The 25043-nt window shown below is 52.0% G+C and overlaps 1 protein-coding gene across 1 annotated transcript; it reads right to left on the reverse strand.

Annotated features, from left to right (window-relative positions):
- Positions 1–711: 711 nt before the first annotated feature.
- LOC132400009 (elongation factor 1-alpha 2) lies at positions 712–20412 on the reverse strand. Its single transcript, XM_059981053.1, has 8 exons — positions 20257–20412; positions 19508–19660; positions 16442–16621; positions 13348–13644; positions 8303–8453; positions 5056–5312; positions 1805–2039; positions 712–1047 (listed from the first exon to the last, which is right to left on the reverse strand). The coding sequence occupies exons 2-8, from the start codon at positions 19649–19651 to the stop codon at positions 917–919; spliced, it is 1395 nt and encodes a 464-aa protein (XP_059837036.1). The 5' UTR covers positions 19652–19660; positions 20257–20412; the 3' UTR covers positions 712–916.
- Between the last annotated feature and the right edge of the window lie 4631 nt (positions 20413–25043).

Raw genomic sequence — 25043 nt, forward strand, 5'->3', positions numbered from 1 at the left:
CACCTTGATTCACAGTTAACTCCTGACTCTTGCGTCACCGAGTTATTACTGTCCCGGGGCACAGAGAGGGTGTGTGACTCCTGGCACCTGTTCAAGGCAGCTGTCACTGCCAGTCCACCCTCCCTCTCCCTCAGCACACAGTCTGATCCCGAGAAGGAGTACACACTTCCCAGGCCTGAGCCATGACTGATCTGAGCCCCAGAGCGGGGCAGCCCCATTCCACCAGGGTCATGAGTGTAGACAAACCAAAGCACTGCAGGTGCCAGAAACCTGCAATAAAGCAGAAGACATAGGAATCGTGCGAGGTAGTGCAGATGCTGGAAATCTAGAGTAACACACACACAATGCTGGAGGAACTCAGCAGGTCAGGCAGCATCTATGGAGGGGAATAAACTGTCGAAGTTTCAGGTCAAGATCCTTCTTTGGGACTGGAAGGGACAGGGGTAGAAGCCAGAGGCAGGTAACAGAGGGCTCTACCCAGCCTGACTGGTGGCAATATTGTCGAGATATGTCCGTGCCTGAGTAACCATGGAGAAGGAAGACACGGTGTCCACGGAGGTGTTCCAGGATTGTTTGGATATAAATATTATCCTTAATAGGAATGGGATTATTTTTAATTTGTTTGCTGGTACTGTAATTTGTAATAAACATATTTTTATAAAAAACGAGGGTAACATGTTGTGTGACCTGAGGAAGACACTGAGACACCAGTTTCACGTCTCTGCTTTTGTTTATTGAGAAAACCAAGACCCCCACTAACACTTTTCCTTTTAAAGAACTTCCATTGAACTTTAATAGTTAACATCCAGTCGTTGACCAGCGAGCTCTGACCGGCATATGCGCACACGTGCCCCTTGGCCACAGGGTAGACCTTGAGGGGGCTTGGTTTGGTGCTAACCTCCCTAGGACATCCCATTCACTTGCCCTGAGCCTTCTGGGCCTTCTGGGCAGACTTGGTGATCTTCCCGGTGGTGCTGGCTTTTTTCTCCACGTTTTTGATGACACCCACAGCCACGGTCTGACGCATGTCACGCACAGCGAATCGACCTGGAACCAGACAGTGGAGGGCCCATTAGAAGGAGGCAGTGACCAGAGAGGGGGATCTACCCTCAGCCACCCACCCACCATGGTGAGGGACCTGAGGAGTCGTTTGTCAAACAAGGGACTTCTCAGGCCCCAGTCCACCTTCGGAAGGGAATACGGGATCCCAGGACAGTGAACGTTAGGTACCAAGACCCCTCATCAGGACTGGAAAGGAAGGGGGCAGAAGAATAAGGAGTTAGGAGAGGGGGAGGGAAGGAGTACAAGCAGCTGGTATCAGAGAGACCAGGTGGTGGGGTGGGAAGGGGAAGGTGGGATGGAGTAAGAAGCTGGGAGGTGATAGGTGGAAAAGGTAAAGGGCTGAAGAAGGAGGAATCTGATTGAAGAGAGTGAATCAAGGGAAAGAGGAGCAGCAGAGGGAGGTGTTGGACAGGTGAGGAGAACTGAAGGGATGATGGGGACCAGAATGAGGAATGGGAAAAGTTTGGAGGCTATCCAAATGCAATGAGGAGTTGCTCCTCCAACCTGACTTTGGCCTCACATGGCATTCCCCCTCCCCACACACTGTCCTTTCCAGTTCTGAGACAGTGACTGTTTGTACCTCTCCATAGAAGCTGCCTGAGCTCCCAAGCATTTTGTGGAACTTGCTGTGCACATACCTGGTGCTTTGCAAAGGACTTCACTCTGTCCATTTTCTCCCCCCAACCCACCCCCAGCTGTGGTCTGGGGATGAGGAGGTCCTCACCAACTCTCAGGTACTCACCCAAGGGTGGGTACTTGGAGAAGCTCTCCACACACATGGGCTTCCCAGGAGTCATCTCCACAATGGCGGCATCACCGGACTTAAGGGTCTTGGGATTATCCTCAAGCTTCTTGCCAGAACGCCTGTCGATCTTCTCCTTCAGTTCAGCGAACTTGCAGGCGATGTGGGCGGTGTGGCAATCGATGACCGGGGAGTAACCAGCACTGATCTGCCCTGGATGGTTCAAGATGATGACCTGTGGATGCAGGAGGACCCTCTCCCTGAGAGACAGTTCCACATACACACCACTCCCTATGAAAGGGAGCTTCCACTGATTTATTAGTGTTCATAGTGTATCTAGCTCCTGATCTCCACCAGTCCCCCTCACTGTCCCATCACACCTTGAGTTCCTCCCTCAGAGATTGCTCCACACCCACCCTGGGCATTTCCACTAATTACCGGTCACAGTTTTTCTAGCACATGATTTCCACATTGGAATAGTTTCTCAACCACCCACCTAGGTGAGATACCCATGTCAGGTGCCCATTGCCTGCTGGCTTTCTGCAGGTCGAGATTCCAGCCTGGACATTGACTGAGGAAGCTTCACCCTCATGTCTCATCCCCAGTGATCGAGGCATTTCACTCTCAAATGCCCCATCCCCAGTGACCCTCATATAACCATGTTCCCAGATAGAGGCACTTCACCCTCGTGACCCATCCCCAGTGACCCTCGTATAACCATGTTCCCAGATAGAGGCACTTCACCCTCGTGACCCATCCCCAGTGACAGAGGCATTTCACTCTTAAATGCCCCATCCACAGTGACAGAGGCATTTCACCCTCATATAACCATGTTCCAAGATAGAGGCACTTCACCCTCGTGACCCATCCCCAGAGAAGCTATGGCCAGGGTCACACCCCACTAACTGGGTGGAACACAGTGAGACAGCACTGAGAGTCAACATCCCTGACTATATTAAGAGGTTATCTTGAAATTGTGTAAGACATTGGTGAGGCCTAATTTGGAGAGTTGTGTGTAGTTCTGTCACCTACCTACAGGAAAGCTGTGAATAAATTTGGAAGTGTGCTGAGTAAGTTTACAAGGATGTTGCCGGGCCACGTGGCCTGAGTTATCGGGAAAGGCTGAATAGGTCAGGTCTTAATTCCCTAGAGTGTAGGAGATTCAGGGAAGATTTGATAGAGGTACAAACAATTATAAAGGATATAGTCAGGCTAAATGCAAGCAGGCTTTTTTCTACTGAGGCTGGGTGACACTGCGACTAAAGGTCATGGGTTAATATAAACAATAGGTGCAGGAGTAGGCGATTTGACCCTTTGAGCCAGCGCCACCATTCACTGTGACCATGGCTGATCATCCACAATCAGTACCCTGTTCCTGCCCTCTCCCCATATCCCTTGACTCTGCTATCTTTAAGAGCTCTATCTAACTCTTTCTTGAAAGCATCCAGAGAATTGGCCTCTACTGCCTTCTGAGGCAGAGCATTCCACAGATCCACAACTCTCTGGGTGAAAAAGTTTTTTCCTGAACTCCGTTCTAAGTGGCCTACCCCTTATTCTTAAACTGTGGCCTCTGGTTCTGGACTCCCCCAACATTGGGAACATGTTTCCTGCCTCTAGTGTGTCCAATCCCTTAATAATCTCATGTTTCAATCAGATCCCCTCTCATCCTTCTAAATTCCTTTGTATACAAGCCAGATTGCTCCAATCTTTCAACATATGCCAGTCCCGCCATACGCTGCACTCCCTCAATAGCAAGAATGTCCATCCTCAAATTTGGAGACCAAAACTGAACACAATATTCCAGGTGTGGTCTCACCAGGGCCCTGTACAACTGCAGAAGGACCTCTTTGCTCCTATACTCAACTCCTCTTGTTATGAAGGCTAACATGCCATTAACTTAGTCAAGAGTGAAAGATGAAAAGTTTAAGAGGTGAGACTGTGGAACAAGCTACCAGTGGAAGTGATGGATTCAGGTCCAATTTCAACATTTAAGAAAAGTTTGGATAGGTACATGGATGGGAGGGGTATGGGGTCTATGGTCTGGGTGTGGGTCGATGGGACCAGGGAGAAGTTTGGATAGGTACATGGATGGGAGGGGTATGGGGTCTATGGTCCGGGTGTGGGTTGATGGGACCAGGGAGAAGTCTGGATGTACATGGATAGGAGGGGTATGGGGTCTATGGTCCGGGTGTGGGTCGATGGGACCAGCGAGAGTTTGGATAGCTACATGGATGGGAGGGGTATGGGGTCTATGGTCTGGGTGTGGGTTGATGGGACCAGGGAGAAGTTTGGATAGGTACATGGATGGGAGGGGTATGGAGGGACGTGGTCTGGGTGTTGGTTGATGGGACCAGGGAGAAGTTTGGATAGGTACATGGATGGGAGGGGTATGGAGGGACGTGGTCTGGGTGTGGGTTGATGGGACCAGGGAGGAGTTTGGATAGGTACATGGATGGGAGGGGTATGGAGGGACGTGGTCTGGGTGAGGGTTGATGGGACCAGGGAGATGTCTGGATAGGTACATGGATGGGAGGGGTATGGAGGGATGTGGTCTGGGTGTGGGCCAGTGAGACTGGGCAGATTAACGATTCAGCATGGACTAGGTGACCCAAGGGCTTGTTCCTGTGCTGCTGTGCTCTATGACTACGGACATTCCTGGTGCCTCTGCTGCCTGTATTAGCCTGACCCCACTTTGAATCCCAGCCCAAGACCAAGACCTTTCTTTCAGTCGGTGTCTGTGGGGAAAGAAATGGAGTATACGTCTCTCCAAACATTCCCAGGTCCGTTGAGGGACCCTCGATTGGGAACAGAGCTTTGTTGATGAATGGTGTCTGAGGTCAGTCTGCTGGAGTACTCTGCCATTCTCAATCCATTACTGTTCCAGATCTCATGCCCTCATCCTCCTCATCCCTTCACACATCACCCCAGAGGATGAGATATCCACTCCCTCCCTCAAATTCCTCAGTGGCGAACTCTACTAATATCTGCATGAGATTCTGACCCCTGACCTTTAAGCCTGACCCTGGTTCCCTAGTGATGCTCCAAAATTAGCCACAAGAATCACTCCTCACACACCTCCCTCCCTGTCACCAAGCCCTCCATCTCTTCCCTTACTCTTTGCCAACACCCTACCCCACCCCACCTTCTCCCCTCACTTCCTCTCTTCCCACACTCCTCTCGCTCCCCTAAACCTTCCCTCATTCCCTGTCCTCAACATTCCTCTCCCTCCACCCACTCCCTGCCCCCCATACCTGGGCGGTGAAGGTACAGGCCTCCATGGGCGGGTCGTTCTTGCTGTCCCCACACACGTTGCCACGGCGGACATCCTTGACAGAGACGTTCTTCACGTTGAAGCCGACATTGTCTCCAGGCAGGGCCTCAGACAAGGCCTCATGATGCATCTCCACTGACTTCACCTCGGTGGTGATGTTGACCGGGGCGAAGGTCACCACCATCCCAGGCTTCAGCACTCCCGTCTCCACCCGGCCCACAGGCACTGTGCCGATCCCTGCCGGTGTGCATACACACATAAACTGAGGGTTGCAGGGTCACACAGTGGGGCAGGGGTCACAGACGGATTGCAGATGCAAAGGTAAAGGGTCAAGTCAGAGGGGCAAGTGTAGCAACGGCAAAGGTCATGGTACAAATTGCAAAAACAAGGGGTGAAGGAGTAAAGGTCATGGGGTCAGGTCACAGGGCAGACTGCAGGGCAAGGGTTGCGGTCAAACCCAGACAGGGGAGTCTGTGACCTGTGTGGGGGTCAAACCCAGACCGGGGAGACTGTGATCCATGTGGGGTCTGGGACCGGGGAGACTGTGACCGTGTGGGATCAAACCCAGACAGGGGAGACAGTGACCGTGTGGGGTCAAACCCAGACCGGGGAGACTGTGATCCGTGTGGGGTCTGGGACCGGGGAGACTGTGACCGTGTGGGATCAAACCCAGACAGGGGAGTCTGTGACCTGTGTGGGGGTCAAACCCAGACCGGGGAGACTGTGACCCGTGTGGGGTCAAACCCAGACCGGGGAGACTGTGATCCGTGTGGGGTCTGGGACCGGGGAGACTGTGACCGTGTGGGATCAAACCCAGACAGGGGAGACTGTGACCGTGTGGGATCAAACCCAGACAGGGGAGTCTGTGACCTGTGTGGGGGTCAAACCCAGACCGGGGAGACTGTGACCCGTGTGGGGTCAAACCCAGACAGGGGAGACTGTGACCGTGTGGGATCAAACCCAGACAGGGGAGACTGTGACCCGTATGGGGTCAAACCCAGACCGGGGAGACTGTGACCGTGTGGGGTCAAACCCAGACAGGGGAGACTGTGACCGTGTGGGATCAAACCCAGACCGGGGAGACTGTGACCGTGTGGGGTCAAACCCAGACAGGGGAGACTGTGACCGTGTGGGGTCAAACCCAGACCGGGGAGACTGTGATCCATGTGGGGTCTGGGACCGGGGAGACTGTGACCGTGTGGGATCAAACCCAGACCGGGGAGACTGTGATCCGTGTGGGGTCAAACCCAGACTGGGGAGACTGTGATCCGTGTGGGGTCTGGGACCGGGGAGACTGTGACCGTGTGGGATCAAACCCAGACAGGGGAGACAGTGACCGTGTGGGGTCAAACCCAGACCGGGGAGACTGTGATCCGTGTGGGGTCTGGGACCGGGGAGACTGTGACCGTGTGGGATCAAACCCAGACAGGGGAGACAGTGACCGTGTGGGGTCAAACCCAGACCGGGGAGACTGTGACCCGTGTGGGGTCAAACCCAGACCGGGGAGACTGTGATCCGTGTGGGGTCTGGGACCGGGGAGACTGTGACCGTGTGGGGTCAAACCCAGACCGGGGAGACTGTGACCCGTGTGGGGTCAAACCCAGACCGGGGAGACTGTGATCCGTGTGGGGTCTGGGACCGGGGAGACTGTGACTGTGTGGGATCAAACCCAGACAGGGGAGACAGTGACCATGTGGGGTCAAACCCAGACCGGGGAGACTGTGATCCGTGTGGGGTCTGGGACCGGGGAGACTGTGACCGTGTGGGATCAAACCCAGACCGGGGAGACTGTGATCCGTGTGGGGTCTGGGACCGGGGAGACTGTGACCGTATGGGATCAAACCCAGACAGGGGAGACAGTGACCATGTGGGGTCAAACCCAGACCGGGGAGACTGTGATCCGTGTGGGGTCTGGGACCGGGGAGACTGTGACCGTGTGGGATCAAACCCAGACCGGGGAGACTGTGATCCGTGTGGGGTCTGGGACCGGGGAGACTGTGACCATGTGGGATCAAACCCAGACAGGGGAGACAGTGACCGTGTGGGGTCAAACCCAGACCGGGGAGACTGTGATCCGTGTGGGGTCTGGGACCGGGGAGACTGTGACCATGTGGGATCAAACCCAGACCGGGGAGACTGTGATCCGTGTGGGGTCTGGGACCGGGGAGACTGTGACCATGTGGGATCAAACCCAGACCGGGGAGACTGTGATCCGTGTGGGGTCTGGGACCGGGGAGACTGTGACCGTGTGGGATCAAACCCAGACCGGGGAGACTGTGATCCGTGTGGGGTCTGGGACCGGGGAGACTGTGACCATGTGGGATCAAACCCAGACCGGGGAGACTGTGATCCGTGTGGGGTCTGGGACCGGGGAGACTGTGACCATGTGGGATCAAACCCAGACAGGGGAGACAGTGACCGTGTGGGGTCAAACCCAGACCGGGGAGACTGTGACCGTGTGGGGTCAAACCCAGACCGGGGAGACTGTGACCGTGTGGGGTCAAACCCAGACCGGGGAGACTGTGACCCGTGTGGGGTCAAACCCAGACCGGGGAGACTGTGACCCGTGTGGGGTCAAACCCAGACCGGGGAGACTGTGACCGTGTGGGGTCAAACCCAGACAGGGGAGTCTGTGACCCGTGTGGGGTCAAACCCAGACAGGGGGACCCTTGTAAGTGAGACCACTGGAGATATCCTGACGTATTGTAAACGGGTTATGTGAGAATGACTGAGACTGTTTTAACAACCCAGAAAAACTGAGCTGCCCTTTGCAGAGTAGGGTTGCCAGAGACTGACGAAATGTGAAATACTCCCAAATAAGGGACAATTGCTTTACTAACTTCAAAATATCATCAGTTGCTAGCTTGAAGTTTCAATTTAACTTTTAAAATTTCTATTGTGAATTTCAAATAAGGAATTCAAACATACAGATGCTTAATATCTGTAACTGATCAGCCATTTCTGCATTTCTGTATAAAAATAGCAGTTTCTGTTCAGAGTTCAGAACAGTGTGGCTGACGGGCCATGCAGTTCTCAAGCACAAGTAAAATAAAGTTTGTTTGAGTTGAGAGTTTATATGTACGGTGTCAGTTATTTTAGTTAATTTACTATTGGCAATGACACCCCCACCTGCTCCTCCCATCCCGGCAGAGTGACACTCATTGCCAAAGCCCAAACACAAACTCCTACCCCAACCTATCCCCATTCCCCACCCCAGCCATACCCACCTCCGATCTTGTAGACATCCTGCAGGGGCAGCCGCAGGGGTTTGGTGATGGGCCGGGTAGGGGGCAAGATGGTGTCCAGTGCCTCCAGCAAGGTCACCCCATTGGCATTTCCCTCCTTACGCTCGACTTTCCAACCCTTGAACCACGGCATCTGTCAGAACAGGGCACAGGTCAGAGGTCAGCTAAGCACTTGACTGTGACACCAGTTTTGAAGACACTTCTGTTCCCTCTAAACTGCACGGGTGCACGGCAGCGCAGTAACTGAAACGCTCCTGTGCACACAGCCTTTGTTGCCACGCAGTTGTAAATTTTATTTTGCATAATGTTAATTCAAAGTGCCAAGCCGTTTTCAGACCGTGTAAAACTTTCTGCTCAGAGCACTGGTTGTGTCACCCAGCTGTAAACTAACAGAAGGAACATGGCTCAAAAAGCCAGCATCCATCAGTAAGGATCCCTCTGTCGGGGAGAAAGTACAGGAGCCTGAGGACACACACTCAATGTTTTAGAAACAGCTTCTTCCCCTCCACCGTCAGATTTCTGAACGGACAATGAACCCGTGTACTCTACCCCACTATTTCTTTTTGCTCTCTTTTTCTACTCATCATCATTATGTGCTGCGTCGTAATACATGGCGATCATGGTCTTTCAATGAAGTGGTTTGCCACTGCCTTCTTCTGGGCAGTGTCTTTACAAGACGGGTGACCCCAACCATTATCAATATCCTTCAGAGATTGTCTGCCTGGCGTCAGTGGTCACATAACCAGGACTTGTGATCTGCACCGGCTGCTCGTACGACCGTCCACCACCTGCTCCCACAGCTTCACGTGACCCTGATCGGGGGCTGAGCAGGTGCTGCATCCTGCCCGAGGGTGACCCGCAGGCCAGCGGAGGGAAGGAGTGCCTTGCATCCCCCGCCACCCACTTTTTGCACTACTGACCTAATTTGATTTTTAAATACATTTCTTATTGTAATTTACAGTTTATTATTGTGTACTGCACTTGCTGTTGCCACAGCACAACTTTCATTTAGTATTCAGTGATATTAAACCTGATTTTGATTTGATCAGTCTCACTCCTCTGCACCTCCTTGTCACCATCTGAAAGTCTGCCAGCATTAGCTGTGTCATAAGCAGATTTGAGCTGTACCAGCCTGATAGGTGATTTTTATTTCAGTGATTCTATGTCTGTGCACTGGATAGTTGCTGCAAAAACAACAGATTTCACCTTGTAGGTCAGTGCTGATAAACCTGACTCTGCCGTGGTAACGTGGAGCTTCCTGATCAAGGGGCCATCACAATCGTGCTGAGTCTGGCATGCTGCCACCCCAGTCACCAGCCAGGCTTCCAGAACATTCCCTCTCCCACATGACCAAGCACAGCCTGTCTGTTTATAGCACTGGGGAGGGGAAAGGGGTGTCACTGGTGTGTCGAGGGTCTCCTTGTTAGGACTGAGATTTCACATACTCATCCCTCACGACATAAAGACAAAACACACCTCATCTACACACAAACACACCCACCCCTCCACCTCTCACTCTCCTCCCCCCCCCCCACCCCACTGTGTCACACCGCACAGCAGCAGTCTCTGACAGTCTGAAGACAGAAATAACCCCTGGGATGGTGGGCCGGAATCCCAGAGGCCCAGTGACGGCAGATTCCTGAGTGGATAAAAATAACCCATGCTGGAGCCGCCCCATGTAAGGATCGAGGCTGAACCTTCACCACAGCCTCGTGGATAAAAATACCCGAGTCAAACCGTCAGACAGCATGACAGTGCCTCTTCAGCGGGCCCGACCCATCCCAGCTGACCCAAAGGGCTTTGAACCAGCCCCACGTTGCTGTGTTTGACCATTGTTCCTCTCCTTTCCGATCCACGTACCCATCTGTACGTCTTTTAAATGTTGTTTAGAACACCTTAAGACACAGGAGCAGAAGTAGGCTCTGCCATTCCATCATGGCTGATTTACTACCCCTCTGAACCCCATTCTCCTGTCTTCTCCCCGTAACTTTTGACACCCTGACTACTCAATCTATCAACCTCTGCTGCAGATATACAGCCTCCACAGCCATTTGTGGCCACACATTCACTATCCTGACAAAGAAATCCCTCCTCACCTCTGTTCTAAACAGCTGACTCTCTGTTCTGAGGTTCTACCCTCTAACCCTAGATTCCCCCACTATCAGAATCATCCTCTCCACATCCACTTTATCTAGGTCTTTCAATATTCAATAGGTTTCAATGTGCCTACCTCAACCACTTCCTCTGGCAACTCATTCCATCGACACACCGTCAGGGAGCACGCTCCTGGAAACAAGCCATTCAGCCCCTCTCCTCCTGCTGCTCTCCCTCCATGTCCATCCCTGCTCCCTGTACTTCAACAGTCATGCTCCAGTGACTGTGGACACCCTCTTCAGCTGCTTAATAGAATATTAATGTTGGGATTTCATGCTGCAACTTCCCAAAACACTGGCTGGACCACTCTTGGCGTGTTGTGTACAATTCTGGTCGCCTCACTATGGGATGTGGTTCCACTGGGGAGGGGGCAGAGGAGATCCACTGGGATGTTGCCTGGATTGGAAGCGTTTGGTTAAGGGGAGAGATTGGATAGGTTGGGATTGTTGTACCTGGACGGAAAGAAGCAGAGAGGTGACCTGACAGAGGTACACAAAATTGGTAAAGGCATCGAGAAGGTAAACAGTTTGACTCTCTTCCCTGTGGAAGAGGGGGCGTGGTTTAAAGTGAGAGGAAAGTATTTTAAAAGAGGAAAGAGGAGTTATTTTAACAAAGAGTCCTTACAGAAGAGGCAACACTTCACCTACAAATCTGTTGGGGTTGTCTATTGTATGTTGGTATGGCCTCCTCTGCCTTGGTGGGACCTGACGTAGATCGGAGGACTGCTTCATCAAGCACCCCATCCACCAAAAGCAGAATTTCCTGGTGGCCAACCATTTTAATTCCTAATCCCACTCACATTCGACATGTCGGTCCACGATGAGACCACTCTCAGGGTGGAGGACAACACCTCATATTCCATCTAAGGAGCCTCAAACCTGATGGTATTAACATTGATTTCTGCTTCCAGTTTCTTTCCATACCCCTTCCTCCTCCTGTTCCCCATTCTGGCCTCTTACATCTTCTCCTCACCTGCCCATCACCTCTCCCTGCTGCCCCTCCTCCTATGGTCCACTCTCCTCCCCTATTAGATTCCTTCTTCTCCAGCCCTTTCCCTCCAAGCTGTATGGGTCCTAATGCCCTCCCCTTGGACAACATCAGTGGCATGGAGAGGGGAGACTTGCAGCTTGGGCAATTGTCGGTCTTCCATTAAAAAAAAATTGCCCAGGCTTGCGCCCTGGAAACTTTCTGAGGCGCAAATCCATGGTCTATCGAGACTAACAGAGGCCTACACACCTCTACCTATCACCTTATAGCTAGTCCCCCTCCTCCTCCTTCTCCCACCTTCTTACTCCAGCATCTTCCCGCTTCCTTTCCAGTCCTGATGAAAGGTCTTGGCTTGAAACATCGACTGCTTATTCCTCTCTGTAGATTCTGCCTGATCTGCTGAGTTCCTCCAGCATTACTGAGTTATTTTAATTTACACTATTTACTTATTTTGTCATTTATGGTAATTTTATAATGGCAACAAATTTGACATCATATAAGACAGTGATTCTAATTATGGCCTTTGGAAGTCAACACGCACATACAGACATGCATGCATAGGCACACACGTGTACACGTACATGCACAGGCAGAGCCGTGTACACGTACATGCACAGGCACACACGTGTACACACACATGCACAGGCACACATGTGTACACACACATTGCACAGACAGACCTGTGTACACGTACATGCACAGACAGACCCGTGTACACGTACATGCACAGGCACACACGTGTACACACACATGCACAGGCACACATGTGTACACACACATGCACAGACAGACCCGTGTACACGTACATGCACAGACAGACCCGTGTACACGTACATGCACAGACAGACCCGTGTACACGTACATGCACAGACAGACCCGTGTACACGTACATGCACAGGCACACACGTGTACACACACATGCACAGGCACACATGTGTACACACACATGCACAGACAGACCCGTGTACACGTACATGCACAGGCACACACGTGTACACACACACATGCACAGGCACACACGTGTACACGTACATGCACAGGCACACACATGTACACGTACATGCACAGGCACACACGTGTACACGTACATGCATGTGCCAGCCAACCATCTCACTCTGCCCCGGAGCTCAGTCAATTGTTGGGATGGTAGGGCAGTGACCTGGGTTCAGTTCCCTCCTCTGTCCCTGTCTGGGTGGGGTTTCCACATTTTCCCCTGGGGCTCTGCTCTCCTCCCACATCACACTGACACCTGGGTTACTTAACTGGCCGCTGTAAATTGCCGCTGGTGTGAAGGGGGCAGTTGTAGGGCAGGTGTGGGAGAGGACTTGTAGGGGATGGGAGGGATGGGCTGTTGGAAATGCTGCACTGGGAGTTGACAAAGGCTGAGTGGTTCCAGTGTGGTGCCGATTTCAACGCCCCAATTCACCGTCCCGCATGACCCAACCATCATTCCACCAATTCCTGTCACTAATTAGCCCCCACCATCACCCCTTCACACTGGGACCACAAGCTGACTGGACTCAGGGGCAACCACCCATCTCCAGGAGACAGGGGCTGGGGTCTCCACCCCAGTGTCCAGGAGGTGCTTCCGCCTCTCTCAGCTTCTGATCCCTGGGTCGCTGGGACCCCAGCCCGCTGGATCCTGGCCATCTAGGTCAGCATAACCATTCACCCCACTCCCACACCATCAACACAACCTCTGCACTGTCTGGGTCAACAGAGCCGTGTCACTAACTGCTCAACCCTCGCACTGTCTGCCTCATAACCGCCCTGACCTCAGCAGACTGCAGGGTGAACCTGGGAGCTGCCCTCCAGGGACAGGCAGGACACCCTCTCACTGAGGACAGGTCACGCGCCACTGCCTGGTAACAGGTAGTTATACTCACGTTGGGCGAGGCCTCCAGCATGTTGTCGCCATGCCAACCGGAGACGGGGACAAAGGGGACGGTAGCTGGGTTGTAACCGATCTTCTTGATGTAGGCGCTGACTTCCTTCACGATCTCGTCGTAGCGCTTCTCGCTGTAGGGGGGCTCGGTGGAGTCCATCTTGTTGACGCCCACAATGAGCTGCTTCACGCCCAGCGTGTAGGCCAGGAGAGCATGCTCCCTCGTCTGCCCATTCTTCGAGATGCCCGCCTCAAACTCACCCACGCCGGCTGCCACGATCAGCACTGCGCAGTCTGCCTGTGAGGAGGGAGAAGGCATTCATCAGTGGGAAGCAGAGTCTCTGATTTCCACGCTCTTCAACTCCTTGCCCTAACCCCTCTGAACCCTCACTCACATCCCCCACTTCTCCTCACTAACCTATGATCTCCGACTTCCACAACCCATATTCCTTTAACTTTCCATCAACCTCCTTTCTAACCTTCACCTCATGACTCCACAACCTCAAACTCTCCCTGACACCCTCTGACCTCTATGTGCTGACCGTACACCCGACACACTGACTCAACAATCCAACACCCTCTGATCCCCAAACCCCACATGACCCCCAACCTGACCCCCCCACCCTATGCCTGTCCACCTCCCTCTCTTCCCTTTCGTGTGATCTATGCTTTCACCCCCTGCCTCTGGAAGCAATTCCAGAGTTTCTGAATGACCGAGTTAGATGTCTCCGCAGGGTGGGGGTCTCTGGGTCAGAGCGACTCGTGAATCATTGGGATTCTCTAACCAGGGACGTGTTGCGGAGACTGGGAGAAGTTGGGTATTCAGGGAATCGAGGGACGGAGCAGAGATGGGAGATCCACACTGATCCACAACTCACAGTCTCCTCCCTCTGCAGGAGTCCCATTACCATCCCAGAACTTCACTTCAGCACCAACTCGTTCTGTCCAAACATGGATTAACACCCCGAGGGACGTCTACATCCTCCAGAACTCTGAGAATAACACTCACACGAACTGCGGAGGGGCATCTATGGAGAGGGGTCTACAGTCTGAGTTTTGGGCCAAGACCCTTCATAAGGTCCTGAGCCTGAAAAGTTGACAGTTTATTTCCCTTCACAGATGCTGCCTGACCTGCTGAGCTCCTCCAGCACTGTGTGCCTGTTGCTCTGGATTTCCAGCATCTGTAGAACTGCTTGTGTAAGACAGATATTGGCCAGGCTGGGTCAACACAGCAGGAAGGGAGCTGTCGCCAGACTGGGTTCGAGAACACTCTCACACTTCACCAGCACTGCAAGATTTTGAAGCCAGGAGTAGAAGGTCCAGGGTCAGTGTCACTTGGTCAATCGTGGGGAACAAAGCTCACTAACGACAGGACATTCCTGAGTCAGGAGGTGGGAAGGGTCTGCTGAAGCTCCACAGGACACAGTCTCGTTCCATCACCGCATTGATGTATGTGTATGTAACCCACAGAGAGGCCCCAGCCCTCAGCTCTCCACCACCTCTGTTCCCCTCCCTTCCTGCCCCATCACCGAGCCCTCAGCTCTCCACCATCTCTGTTCCCCTCCACTTCCTGCCCCATCACCGAGCCCTCAGCTCTCCACCATCTCTGTTCCCCTCCCTTCCTGCCCCATCACCGAGCCCTCAGCTCTCCACCACTTCCTGCCCCATCACCGAGCCCTCAGCTCTCCACCATCTCTGTTCCCCTCCCTTCCTGCCTCATCACCGAGCCCTCAGCTCTCCACCATCTCTGTTCCCCTCCACTTCCTCCCCCATCACCGAGCCCTCAGCTCTCCACCATCTCTGTTCCCCTCCACTTCCTCCCCCATCACCGAGCCCTCAGCTCTCCACCATCTCTGTTCCCCTCCACTTCCTGCCCCATCACCGAGCCCTCAGCTCTCCACCATCTCTGTTCCCCTCCACTTCCTGCCCCATCACCGAGCCCTCAGCTCTCCACCACCTCTGTTCCCCTCCCTTCCTGCCCCATCACTGAGCCCTCAGCTCTCCACCACTTCCTGCCCCATCACCGAGCCCTCAGCTCTCCACCATCTCTGTTCCCCTCCACTTCCTGCCCCATCACCGAGCCCTCAGCTCTCCACCATCTCTGTTCCCCTCCACTTCCTGCCCCATCACCAGCAACCGAGCCCTCAGCTCCCACACTCAACCTCCTCCTATGGCAGGTTCTACAGAATTTACAGAAAACTCTGCTTTAGAACAGAGAGCATTGCAGCACAGTGCAATACAGTGCCTATGGCCTATGGTGTTATACTACCCTCAACAAGATCAATCTAACACATCCCTCCCTCCAGTTTTCTATCTGAGAGTCTCTTAAAAATCCCTAAGTATGTCCTTGTATTATTCCCCCCCCCACCCCACCAGGCTGTCCACTCGATCTATGCCTCTTATCATCTTGTACGCCTCTATCAAGTCCCTCTCATCCTCCTTCGCTCCAGAGACAAACGCCTTGACCCATTCAACCTTTCCTCATGAGACACACTCTCTAATCCATGGTAAATCTCCTCCGCATCCTCTCTGAAGCTTTCACGTCCTTCCTTAATGAGGCAACCAGAACTGAACACAAAATTCCAAGTTTGGTCTATCCAGGGCTTTATAGAGCTGCAACCTTGTGGCTCTTGAACTCAGTCCCCTGACTAATGAAGACCTTCTTAACCACCCTAGCAACCTGTGTGGAAACTCCGAGGGTTCTCTGGACATGGAGCCCAAAATCCCTCTGTTACTCCACACTGCTGAATGGATCCGAAAGGCATTTGATCAGCAACAATGCAGAATAAAAGGATTGAACTGTCAACTCTACACACCAGTTTACCCACTAAATGAAACACATCAGCTTCATTGCTCATTTCTGGGGGCAGAGACAGACAGCACGGCATAGATTCTTGGCAAAGATTCATCATCTCCCTGATGAATCACTCCTCAAGTACATTATATGTACCAACCCATGGAATTCCCTCCCTCAGCCCCTCGCATCCAATCCCCTCCTTTGTTGGATCACATTCCCTGAAGATGACCTGGGAGTTGTTTGGGAGGGAGTAGGAGAGGTTACATCATTAAGTAGCTCATCAGGAAATTCCACTGACCTGCGAGGTCCCAGTGATCATGTTCTTGATGAAATCCCTGTGTCCTGGAGCATCGATTATAGTGATGTAGTACTTTGGTGTTTCAAACTTCCAGAGAGAGATGTCGATGGTGATCCCTCTCTCTCGCTCTGCCTTCAGTTTGTCCAGGACCCAGGCATACTTGAAGGAACCTTTACCCATCTGAAAGCAGCAGAGAGCGATTGTTCACATTATGATCACTTACCCCAGGTGGGCCTCAGTTCTCACCTCCTCCGCCTCTGCAGATGCTGCCTGACCTGCTGGGTCCCATATTAGACATGGATGGCCAGTCAGACCGATAGTCCAGGGGCCGGCACAGTTTTTGTATTTTCCATTGCCTTGGTGAAACTGTCAGTATAGTCAGAAACCCTACCCCTCCCAGAAATTCTCTCTTCTCCCCTCTCACAGTGGACAGTGTACATACCAGCAGGCTCAAGGGCAGCTGTTACCCAACTCCTGGACAGACCTTTTCTATGATAAGGAGGACTCTTAGCTTCACCATCTACCTCGTTATGATCTTGCACTTTATTGTTTACCTGCTCTGCGTCTCGTCTGTAGCTGAGCCACCTTCTCAGTAGCTGTTACACTGTGATTGTTTTACCTCAGTGCACTGTGTGATGATTTGATCTGCATGAACAGTGTGTAAGACTTTGTATTTCCAGTGACATGAATAAACCAATCCAAATACCAGTACCAGAATATACTCTGTCAATCCTCTGGACCCTCTTTTCCAAGTTGTTTGGATCAGACTGTGAAAATCAAGGTCCTGGTAATTAATGCCACACCTTCAATATTAGCTCAGGTAGCAGATTCCTTTACAGACAGGCCGGCCGTCTCCGATTCTCACCTTTGTCTAAGGAGTTTGAGCGTTCTGCCCATCACCACGTGGGTTTCCTCCGGGAGCTCTGGTTTCCTCCCACATTCAGAGACTAGGGTTAGTAAGTTGTGGGTTTGCTGCATTGGTGACACTTGTGGGCTGCCCCCAGCACATCCTCATCGATGCATCTCACTGCATCCATCTGACAATTAAAGCTAATCCTTATCGTTCAGCACTCTCTCCGCGTGGCCCAGGAGAACGTCAGCTCTCAAAGAGAGTTTGAGACCATCCCTCAGAGAGCTGGTGACTAAACCCTCCTCAGTGCAGGGAGAGAGTGCTGAGGGTTTCCAGACACAACAAAACTGATCATTCTGAGTCGATGCCACCATATCCAAAAGAATGACTTCCCAGCAGCCAGAGGCAACGTCACTCTCAGAGCCAACAGTGGGCGCAGGGGCATAAATTCACCCTAACAGAACATTGCTGCAGAATTTTGCGAGCTCTCCAGGTCAGGAACTGGGGATGGCCTGATAAACCATAGGTTCAGCAGAGAGGTGAGCCAGGGAGAGGGCCACCGTTCAAACCAAGGACAGCAACAACCTGCATTCATATGACTCCTTCTTAATGTGACAAACTACCTCGGGAGATTTCTCAGAATCAAGCTTGGCTCTGAACCAGTGGAAGTGAAGTGAGGGCAAGCAGCCAAGGCCTGAGGAGGTACTGAGAAGATTAAATGAGGAGGGAGCAATGGCAGCAGACGGCTGGAAACTGAGGTGTGGTTGGTTGGCAGGTCACAGGGAGGGTTGGGGAGCAGGGGTTGAAAAGAAGGCTGAGAGTTTTAAAGTTGCCACGATGTGAGAGGGCAGGGGTCATGGGTCAGTGGCAGGGGGCAGACCAGCCAGCACTTGAAGGCTGGAAGGCAAAGAGCAGGTGTTTGTGGAGGGGGGAGGTGAAGGGGAGAGTGTCAAATTGCCGCCAGTGGCTGATTCCAAACCACAGCCCCCACCAGCTGCCCATCACTACCCTAATCAACGCCAAGTTTGTCAGTGGCTCCCCAGCGGTGGGGGACCTCCTCCTCAAGAGGCACTGACCACCAGAACGGCTTCTGCTCTCGTTACAGTGTTCCCTGGCACGAGAATACCACTCACTTAGGTTCGTGATCCCACAGTCTGACCCACCATTCCTAGAGTCTGACCCACCATTCCCAGAATCCCAGCAATCCCAGAGTCTGACCCACCATTCCCAGAGACTGACCCACCATTCCCAGAGTCTGACCCACCATTCCCAGGATCCCAGCAATCCCAGAGTCTGACCCACCATTCCCAGGATCCCAGCAATCCCAGAGACTGACCCACCATTCCCAGGACCCCACCATTCCCAGAGTCTGACCCACCATTCCCAGGACCCCACCATTCCCAGAGTCTGACCCACCATTCCCAGGATCCCACCATTCCCAGAGACTGACCCAGCATTCCCAGTATCCCACCATTCCCACAGACTGACCCACCATTCCCAGAGTCTGACCCAGCATTCCCAGGATCCCACCATTCCCAGAGTCTGACCCAGCATTCCCAGGATCCCACCATTCCCAGAGTCTGACCCAGCATTCCCAGGATCCCACCATTTCCAGAGTCTGACCCAGCATTCCCAGGATCCCACCATTCCCAGAGTCTGACCCAGCATTCCCAGGATCCCACCATTTCCAGAGTCTGACCCAGCATTCCCAGAGTCTGACCCAGCATTCCCAGGATCCCACCATTCCCAGAGTCTGACCCAGCATTCCCAGGATCCCACCATTCCCAGAGTCTGACCCAGCATTCCCAGAGTCTGACCCAGCATTCCCAGGATCCCACCATTTCCAGAGACTGACCCACCATTCCCAGGATCCCACCATTTCCAGAGACTGACCCACCATTCCCAGGATCCCAATAATACCAGAGTTGATCTATTATTCCAAGGATCCCAGCAATCCTGGAGATCATTCCTGGAAATCCTGGAGTGTTGGCAGTCCAAGTTGTTCCAGAAGCCCACACCTCCTGCTGGTGGGAAATGATCCAGGTCCGCTGCTGTGTGTAACCCCCTTCAGAGCTTAACCTCGTCTCCGAGGTAGACTGAGCAGCCAATGTTCAGCTGGGATCCTGTGAGAATTGTTATTAATGTGATGAGACTCTGCTGGGATGCTACTGGGATTCACGACACGGTGTTGGGACCCGCCCAGAGCTCTCCATTACCTCTGCCGCCTCCTTCTCGAACTTCTCGATGGTTCGCTTGTCGATGCCGCCGCATTTGTAGATGAGGTGGCCGGTGGTGGTGGACTTGCCGGAGTCGACGTGGCCGATCACCACGATGTTGATGTGGATCTTCTCCTTGCCCATGGTGGGAGGCTGCGGGCAGAAGCGGGGTAGCGCCCGGTCAAGGGGTCACCCCGAAACATTAGCGCTTTCAAAAACAACCCGCCGCAACACCCCAGCAGAGACTCGTATCTTCCCGAAATATCTCCGCCCGCTCCCCTCCCCCTCTCCCCCTCTCCCTCCACCTGTCGCTGTCACTATCCCCCCCTCATCCCCGGTCTCCCTCCCTCATCCCCTCCCCCTCTCCCCCTCTCCCTCCACCTGTCGCTGTCACTATCCCCCCCTCATCCCCGGTCTCCCTCCCTCATCCCCTCCCCCTCTCCCCCTCTCCCTCCACCTGTCGCTGTCACTATCCCCCCCTCATCCCCGGTCTCCCTCCCTCATCCCCTCCCCCTCTCCCCCTCTCCCTCCACCTGTCGCTGTCACTATCCCCCCCTCATCCCCGGTCTCCCTCCCTCATCCCCTCCCCCTCTCCCCCTCTCCCTCCACCTGTCGCTGTCACTATCCGTCCATCCCGTTCTCCATTAGCCTCACCATCCACTACCCCCTCATCCCCGGTCTCCCTCCCTCCCTCCACCTCTCCGTTCCTTCATCCCTCACTCCGACCGGGGCCGCAAACAGCCGCTCACCTGGCGCTGGTGCCGGGGAGCCGGCGCTGCCTCTCGCCGCTTTTTATCGCTGGGCTGGGGGGCGGTGTCGGAACTCCGGGCCGGGCGCTGCGCAAAAGCGGCCCGCCCACCGCCTCTACAGCAATGCGGTAAAGCGGCTTGCGAGAGGGGCGGACTGCGGAGAGAGAGGGGGCAGGGAGGCAGGGAGGGGAAGGGGTGAACGAGAATCGGAATGAGGGGATCCGGGAGAGGGGAAGGGGAGGGAGACTGGGAGAGGGAAGAGCGGAATAGGGAGAGGAAAACAGAGGAATGGGATAGGGCAGAGGGGAAACGGAGATGGGAATGGGAGATCAAGGGGTGGAGTGGGGGAACAGGGAGAGTGAGGGGTGAAGGTGAGGGGGATGGGAAGGGAGGGTGATCAGGAGAGGGTGAAGTTGGGAAGGGGGATTGAAGAGAGGGAAGGGGTGAAAGGGGAAACGGAAACTGGGAGGGAATGGGGAGACTAAGGGACAAATGGGGGAGTGGTAGTGAGGAGAGTGAAAGGGAGCGGGGAAGACGGAGAGGGAAATGGGGAGAATGAGGTGGGTGAAGTGGGAGAGAGGAATAGGGAATGGGGAGAGGGGAACAGGAGAGGGAAATAGGGTTGGGGAGGGATGAAGGGGAGAGGAGAAGGAGAATGGGAAAGGAGGATTGGAACAGTGAAGGGAGAATGGAAGGTGGGAATGGGGAGAGGTGGGAGAGGGGAGTTGGGGAGGGGTGAAGGGAGAGATTGGGGGAGGGCAAGGGGAAGAGGGAAGTGGGAGAGAGGGGAACTGGGAAAGGGTAGGGGTACGAAGGGGAGGGATGGATGGGGAGAGGGGAAAGGAAAGAAGGAAGTGGGAAAAGAGGAGGTGAAAGGGTAGGGGAGAGAGGGAAGTGGGAGGAGAATGGGGAGAGGAGTGAAGGGGAGAGTGAGGGAGAGGGGAATGGGGAGGGAGAAGAGGGGGAGGGGAGATGGGAATGGGGATGGCAAGGAAGTGAAGGAGAGGAAGGGAAGGGGAATTGAGGAAGGGGCAAAAGGGAAGAGGGAGGGAAGTTTGTATAGAGGGAGGGTGTGAAGGGGAGGGGAATGAGGGAGAAGAGGAAGAGGGGAAATGGGGAGACGGGAGAGGAGGAAGAGTTTGAAGTGGGGGAGAGGGGGCAAGAGTTTGGGGGAGGTGGAGAGAGAGGAGAGGAGGGGTGAATGGGAAGAGGGGAAAGTGGAGGAGGGAGAAGAGGTAATGGGTGCATGGAAGAGGGTAGGATAGGGGAGAGTGTGCAGTTGGGGGGAGGTTAGTGGGAAGCCAGCAATGGATGTGAGAGGAGACTGGGGAGGGGGAAAGGGAGGAGGGGGGAGTAGGAAAGCTGTGGAGGAGTAAAGGGGAAATGGAGGGGAAGAGGGTAAAGGGAGGGAGAAAGGAAGTAGGGGATGGAAGAAGAATGGGAGGGAGAGAGGGCGAAGGCATAGGAGTAGGGGAAAATGAGTGAGGAATGAAGGGAAGCGGGAGGAGGGATGGAGTTGGGAAGAGCAGGAGGAGGGGGAGGAACAGACAGGTGAGGGAGGGGAATGGAGGGATTGAACAAGAGGTGTAGAGGACTGCAGCTAAAAGGTGAGGCATAACCTTCATGTTAAAAGCCCCTGTTATTGCAGATAATTGGCTGCAGTTTATTACAGGAAAATAGTGGCAAATGATTGACAAAAACGTCATCATAACCCCATATATTGCCGTTTATACATAGATAATTTATGGATCTCAAAGGTAATTGCAGTGTCACAATAGCATTACATGTGCGCAGAAGAGAAGCGGGGAAAAAAATGTTTTAAATAAGATACCTCTAACAGAAGGGGGTCATCACTTTCCCAGCTCTGGGTTGTCTCATGATGGAGCCCAATGGCTGAAGTAAGAATGACCACAAATAGCACTGATTGGAAAAGCACAGTTGTTTGAGTCCATTACAAAATGACTATTACTAGCAGCCCCTTCCCCCACAGACACTATATAAACTGCAGAGACCATTCCTGTATGATCTACAGACTGTAACCCCTGTATAATCTACAGTCTGTAACCCCTGTATAATCTACAGTCTGTCCCCTGTACAATCTACAGTCTGTAACCCCTGTATAATCTACAGTCTGTCCCCTAAATAATCTACAGTCTGTAACCCCTGTATAATCTACAGTTTGTAATCCCTGTATAATCTACAGTCTGTAACCCCTGTATAATCTACACTCTGTCCCCTGAATAATCTACAGTCTGAGTCCATTACAAAATGACTATTACTAGCAGCCCCTTCCCCCACAGACACTATATAAACTGCAGAGAACATTCCTGTATGATCTACAGACGGTAACCCCTGTATAATCTACAGTCTGTCCCCTGTATAATCTACAGTCTGTCCCCTGTATAATCTACAGTCTGTAACCCCTGTATAATCTACACTCTGTCCCCTGTATAATCTACAGTCTGTCCCCTGTATAATCTACAGTCTGTAACCCCTGTATAATCTACAGTCTGTCCCCTGTATAATCTACAGTCTGTAACCCCTGTATAATCTACACTCTGTCCCCTGTACAATCTACAGTCTGTAATCCCTGTATAATCTACAGTCTGTCCCCTGTATAATCTACAGTCTGTAATCCCTGTATAATCTACAGTCTGTAACCCCTTAATAATCTACAGACTGTAACCCCTGTATAATCTACCATCTGTAACCCCTATATAATCTACAGTCTGTAACCCCTGTATAATCTACAGACTGTAACCCCTGTATAATCTACAGTCTGTAACCCCTGTATAATCTACAGTCTGTCCCCTGTATAATCTACAGTCTGTAACCCCTGTAAAATCTACAGTCTGTCTCCTGTATAATCTACAGTCTGTCCCCTGTATAATCTACAGTCTGTAATCCCTGTATAATCTACCATCTGAAACCCCTGTGTGATATATAGTCTGTAACCCCTTAATAATCTACAGACTGTAACCCCTGTATAATCTACAGTCTGTAACCCCTGTATAATCTACCGTCTGTAACCCCTGTATAATCTACAGTCTGTAACCCCTTAATAATCTACAGACTGTAACCCCTGTATAATCTACAGTCTGTAACCCCTGTATAATCTACCGTCTGTAACCCCTGTATAATCTACAGTCTGTAATCCCTGTATAATCTACAGTCTGTAATCCCTGTATCATCTACAGACTGTAACCCCTGTGTGATATATAGTCTGTAACCCCTTAATAATCTACAGACTGTAACCCCTGTATAATCTACAGTCTGTAACCCCTGTATAATCTACCGTCTGTAACCCCTGTATAATCTACAGTCTGTAACCCCTTAATAATCTACAGACTGTAACCCCTGTATAATCTACAGTCTGTAACCCCTGTATAATCTACCGTCTGTAACCCCTGTATAATCTACAGTCTGTAATCCCTGTATAATCTACAGTCTGTAATCCCTGTATCATCTACAGACTGTAACCCCTGTATAATATACAGTCTGTAACCCCTGTATAATCTACAGTCTGACCCCTGTGTAATCCACAGTCTGACCCCTGTGTAATCTACAGTCTGTAACCCCTGTATAATCTACAGACTGTAACCCCTGTATAATCTACCGTCTGTAAACCCTGTATAATTACAGACTGTAACCCCTGTGTAATCTACAGACTGTAACCCCTGTGTGATATATACTGTAACCCCTTAATAATCTACAGACTGTAACCCCTGTATAATCTACAGTCTGTAGCCCCTGTTGATACAGAAATGGTCTGTATAATATGTCCCCCCAGTGTCACATGCAGCACACTGCCTCTATGTAATGCATAATCCGTACCTCCTCCATAATATACAGCACTGTTCCCTGCGAAAGTTACATGATTGTACGATCAGTGTAATATACAACATGGTCCTATTGTCAGCCTGCCTCTATAATCTACAGCAATCATATTCCTGTATATTCTATAGACTTTATCTCCACTGTGGTATACTGCACTGCATCCTGCAAATATACATTACTGTTTAACATACAGTGCCCACATTGTAGAGTTACACTAGAAACTACACTAGGTGTAGAATTAGGCCTTTTGGCCCATCATGTCTGCTCTGCTATTTCATTATGGCTGATCTAATTTTCCTCTCAGCTCCTACCTTTTCCCCGTATCCCTTCAGGCCCTGGCCAGTCAAGAATCTATCAACCTCTGCCTTAAATATACATAAAGACTTGTCCTCCAAACCCTCGTGTACATTACCAGAATCTTTTTTACCACGTCTGTTTCACAGGCAACTGCAAATTCTTATTGGGAACTGCTGTGTATTCCACAGTGATTGGTAAATTCCATGTTTATTCTAAGAATAGCAATCCCTGTGAATCCCACTGGGAATATCGGTCTCTGTTCACTGTGAGGGTGTTGCTCCATGTGTGTTAGAGTGGAGAGCACCCTCTGTGACATCACTGAGTACAGCAGGCTCTGTGAACATTGTGGGAACTAACAGCAATTGTAGTTAATTTAGAGTAGAACAGCCCCTATGCATACTGTGATTATACTGAGGAACAGTCTTCACCGTGTATGTTAGTGTCAAATCACTGTCCTATTGTCTATTACAGAACGTCATTCCCTCAGTCACGTGCTGAAGACTTTTGACCCAGTTAGTACTGTGTTACAGTAGGTGATTTTAACTTTCCGCATATTGACTGGGACTCCCATACTGTAAGAGGACTAGATGGGATAGAGATTGTCAAATTAATTCAAGAAAGTTTCCTTCATCAGTCATAGAAGTCCCAAAGAA

The sequence above is a fragment of the Hypanus sabinus genome, chromosome 9 (assembly GCF_030144855.1).
Source record: "Hypanus sabinus isolate sHypSab1 chromosome 9, sHypSab1.hap1, whole genome shotgun sequence".
Classification (NCBI taxonomy): domain Eukaryota; kingdom Metazoa; phylum Chordata; class Chondrichthyes; order Myliobatiformes; family Dasyatidae; genus Hypanus; species Hypanus sabinus.

Coding starts and splice junctions, on each gene's coding strand:
- LOC132400009 (XM_059981053.1), bottom strand. CDS start 19,651: ATGGGCAAGGAGAAGATCCACATCAACATCGTGGTGATCGGCCACGTC. Junction 16,622..19,507: donor TCGAGAAGGAGGCGGCAGAG/GTAATGGAGAGC, acceptor TGCTGCTTTCAG/ATGGGTAAAGGTTCCTTCAA. Junction 5,313..8,302: donor GGATGTCTACAAGATCGGAG/GTGGGTATGGCT, acceptor GCACACCGGCAG/GGATCGGCACAGTGCCTGTG.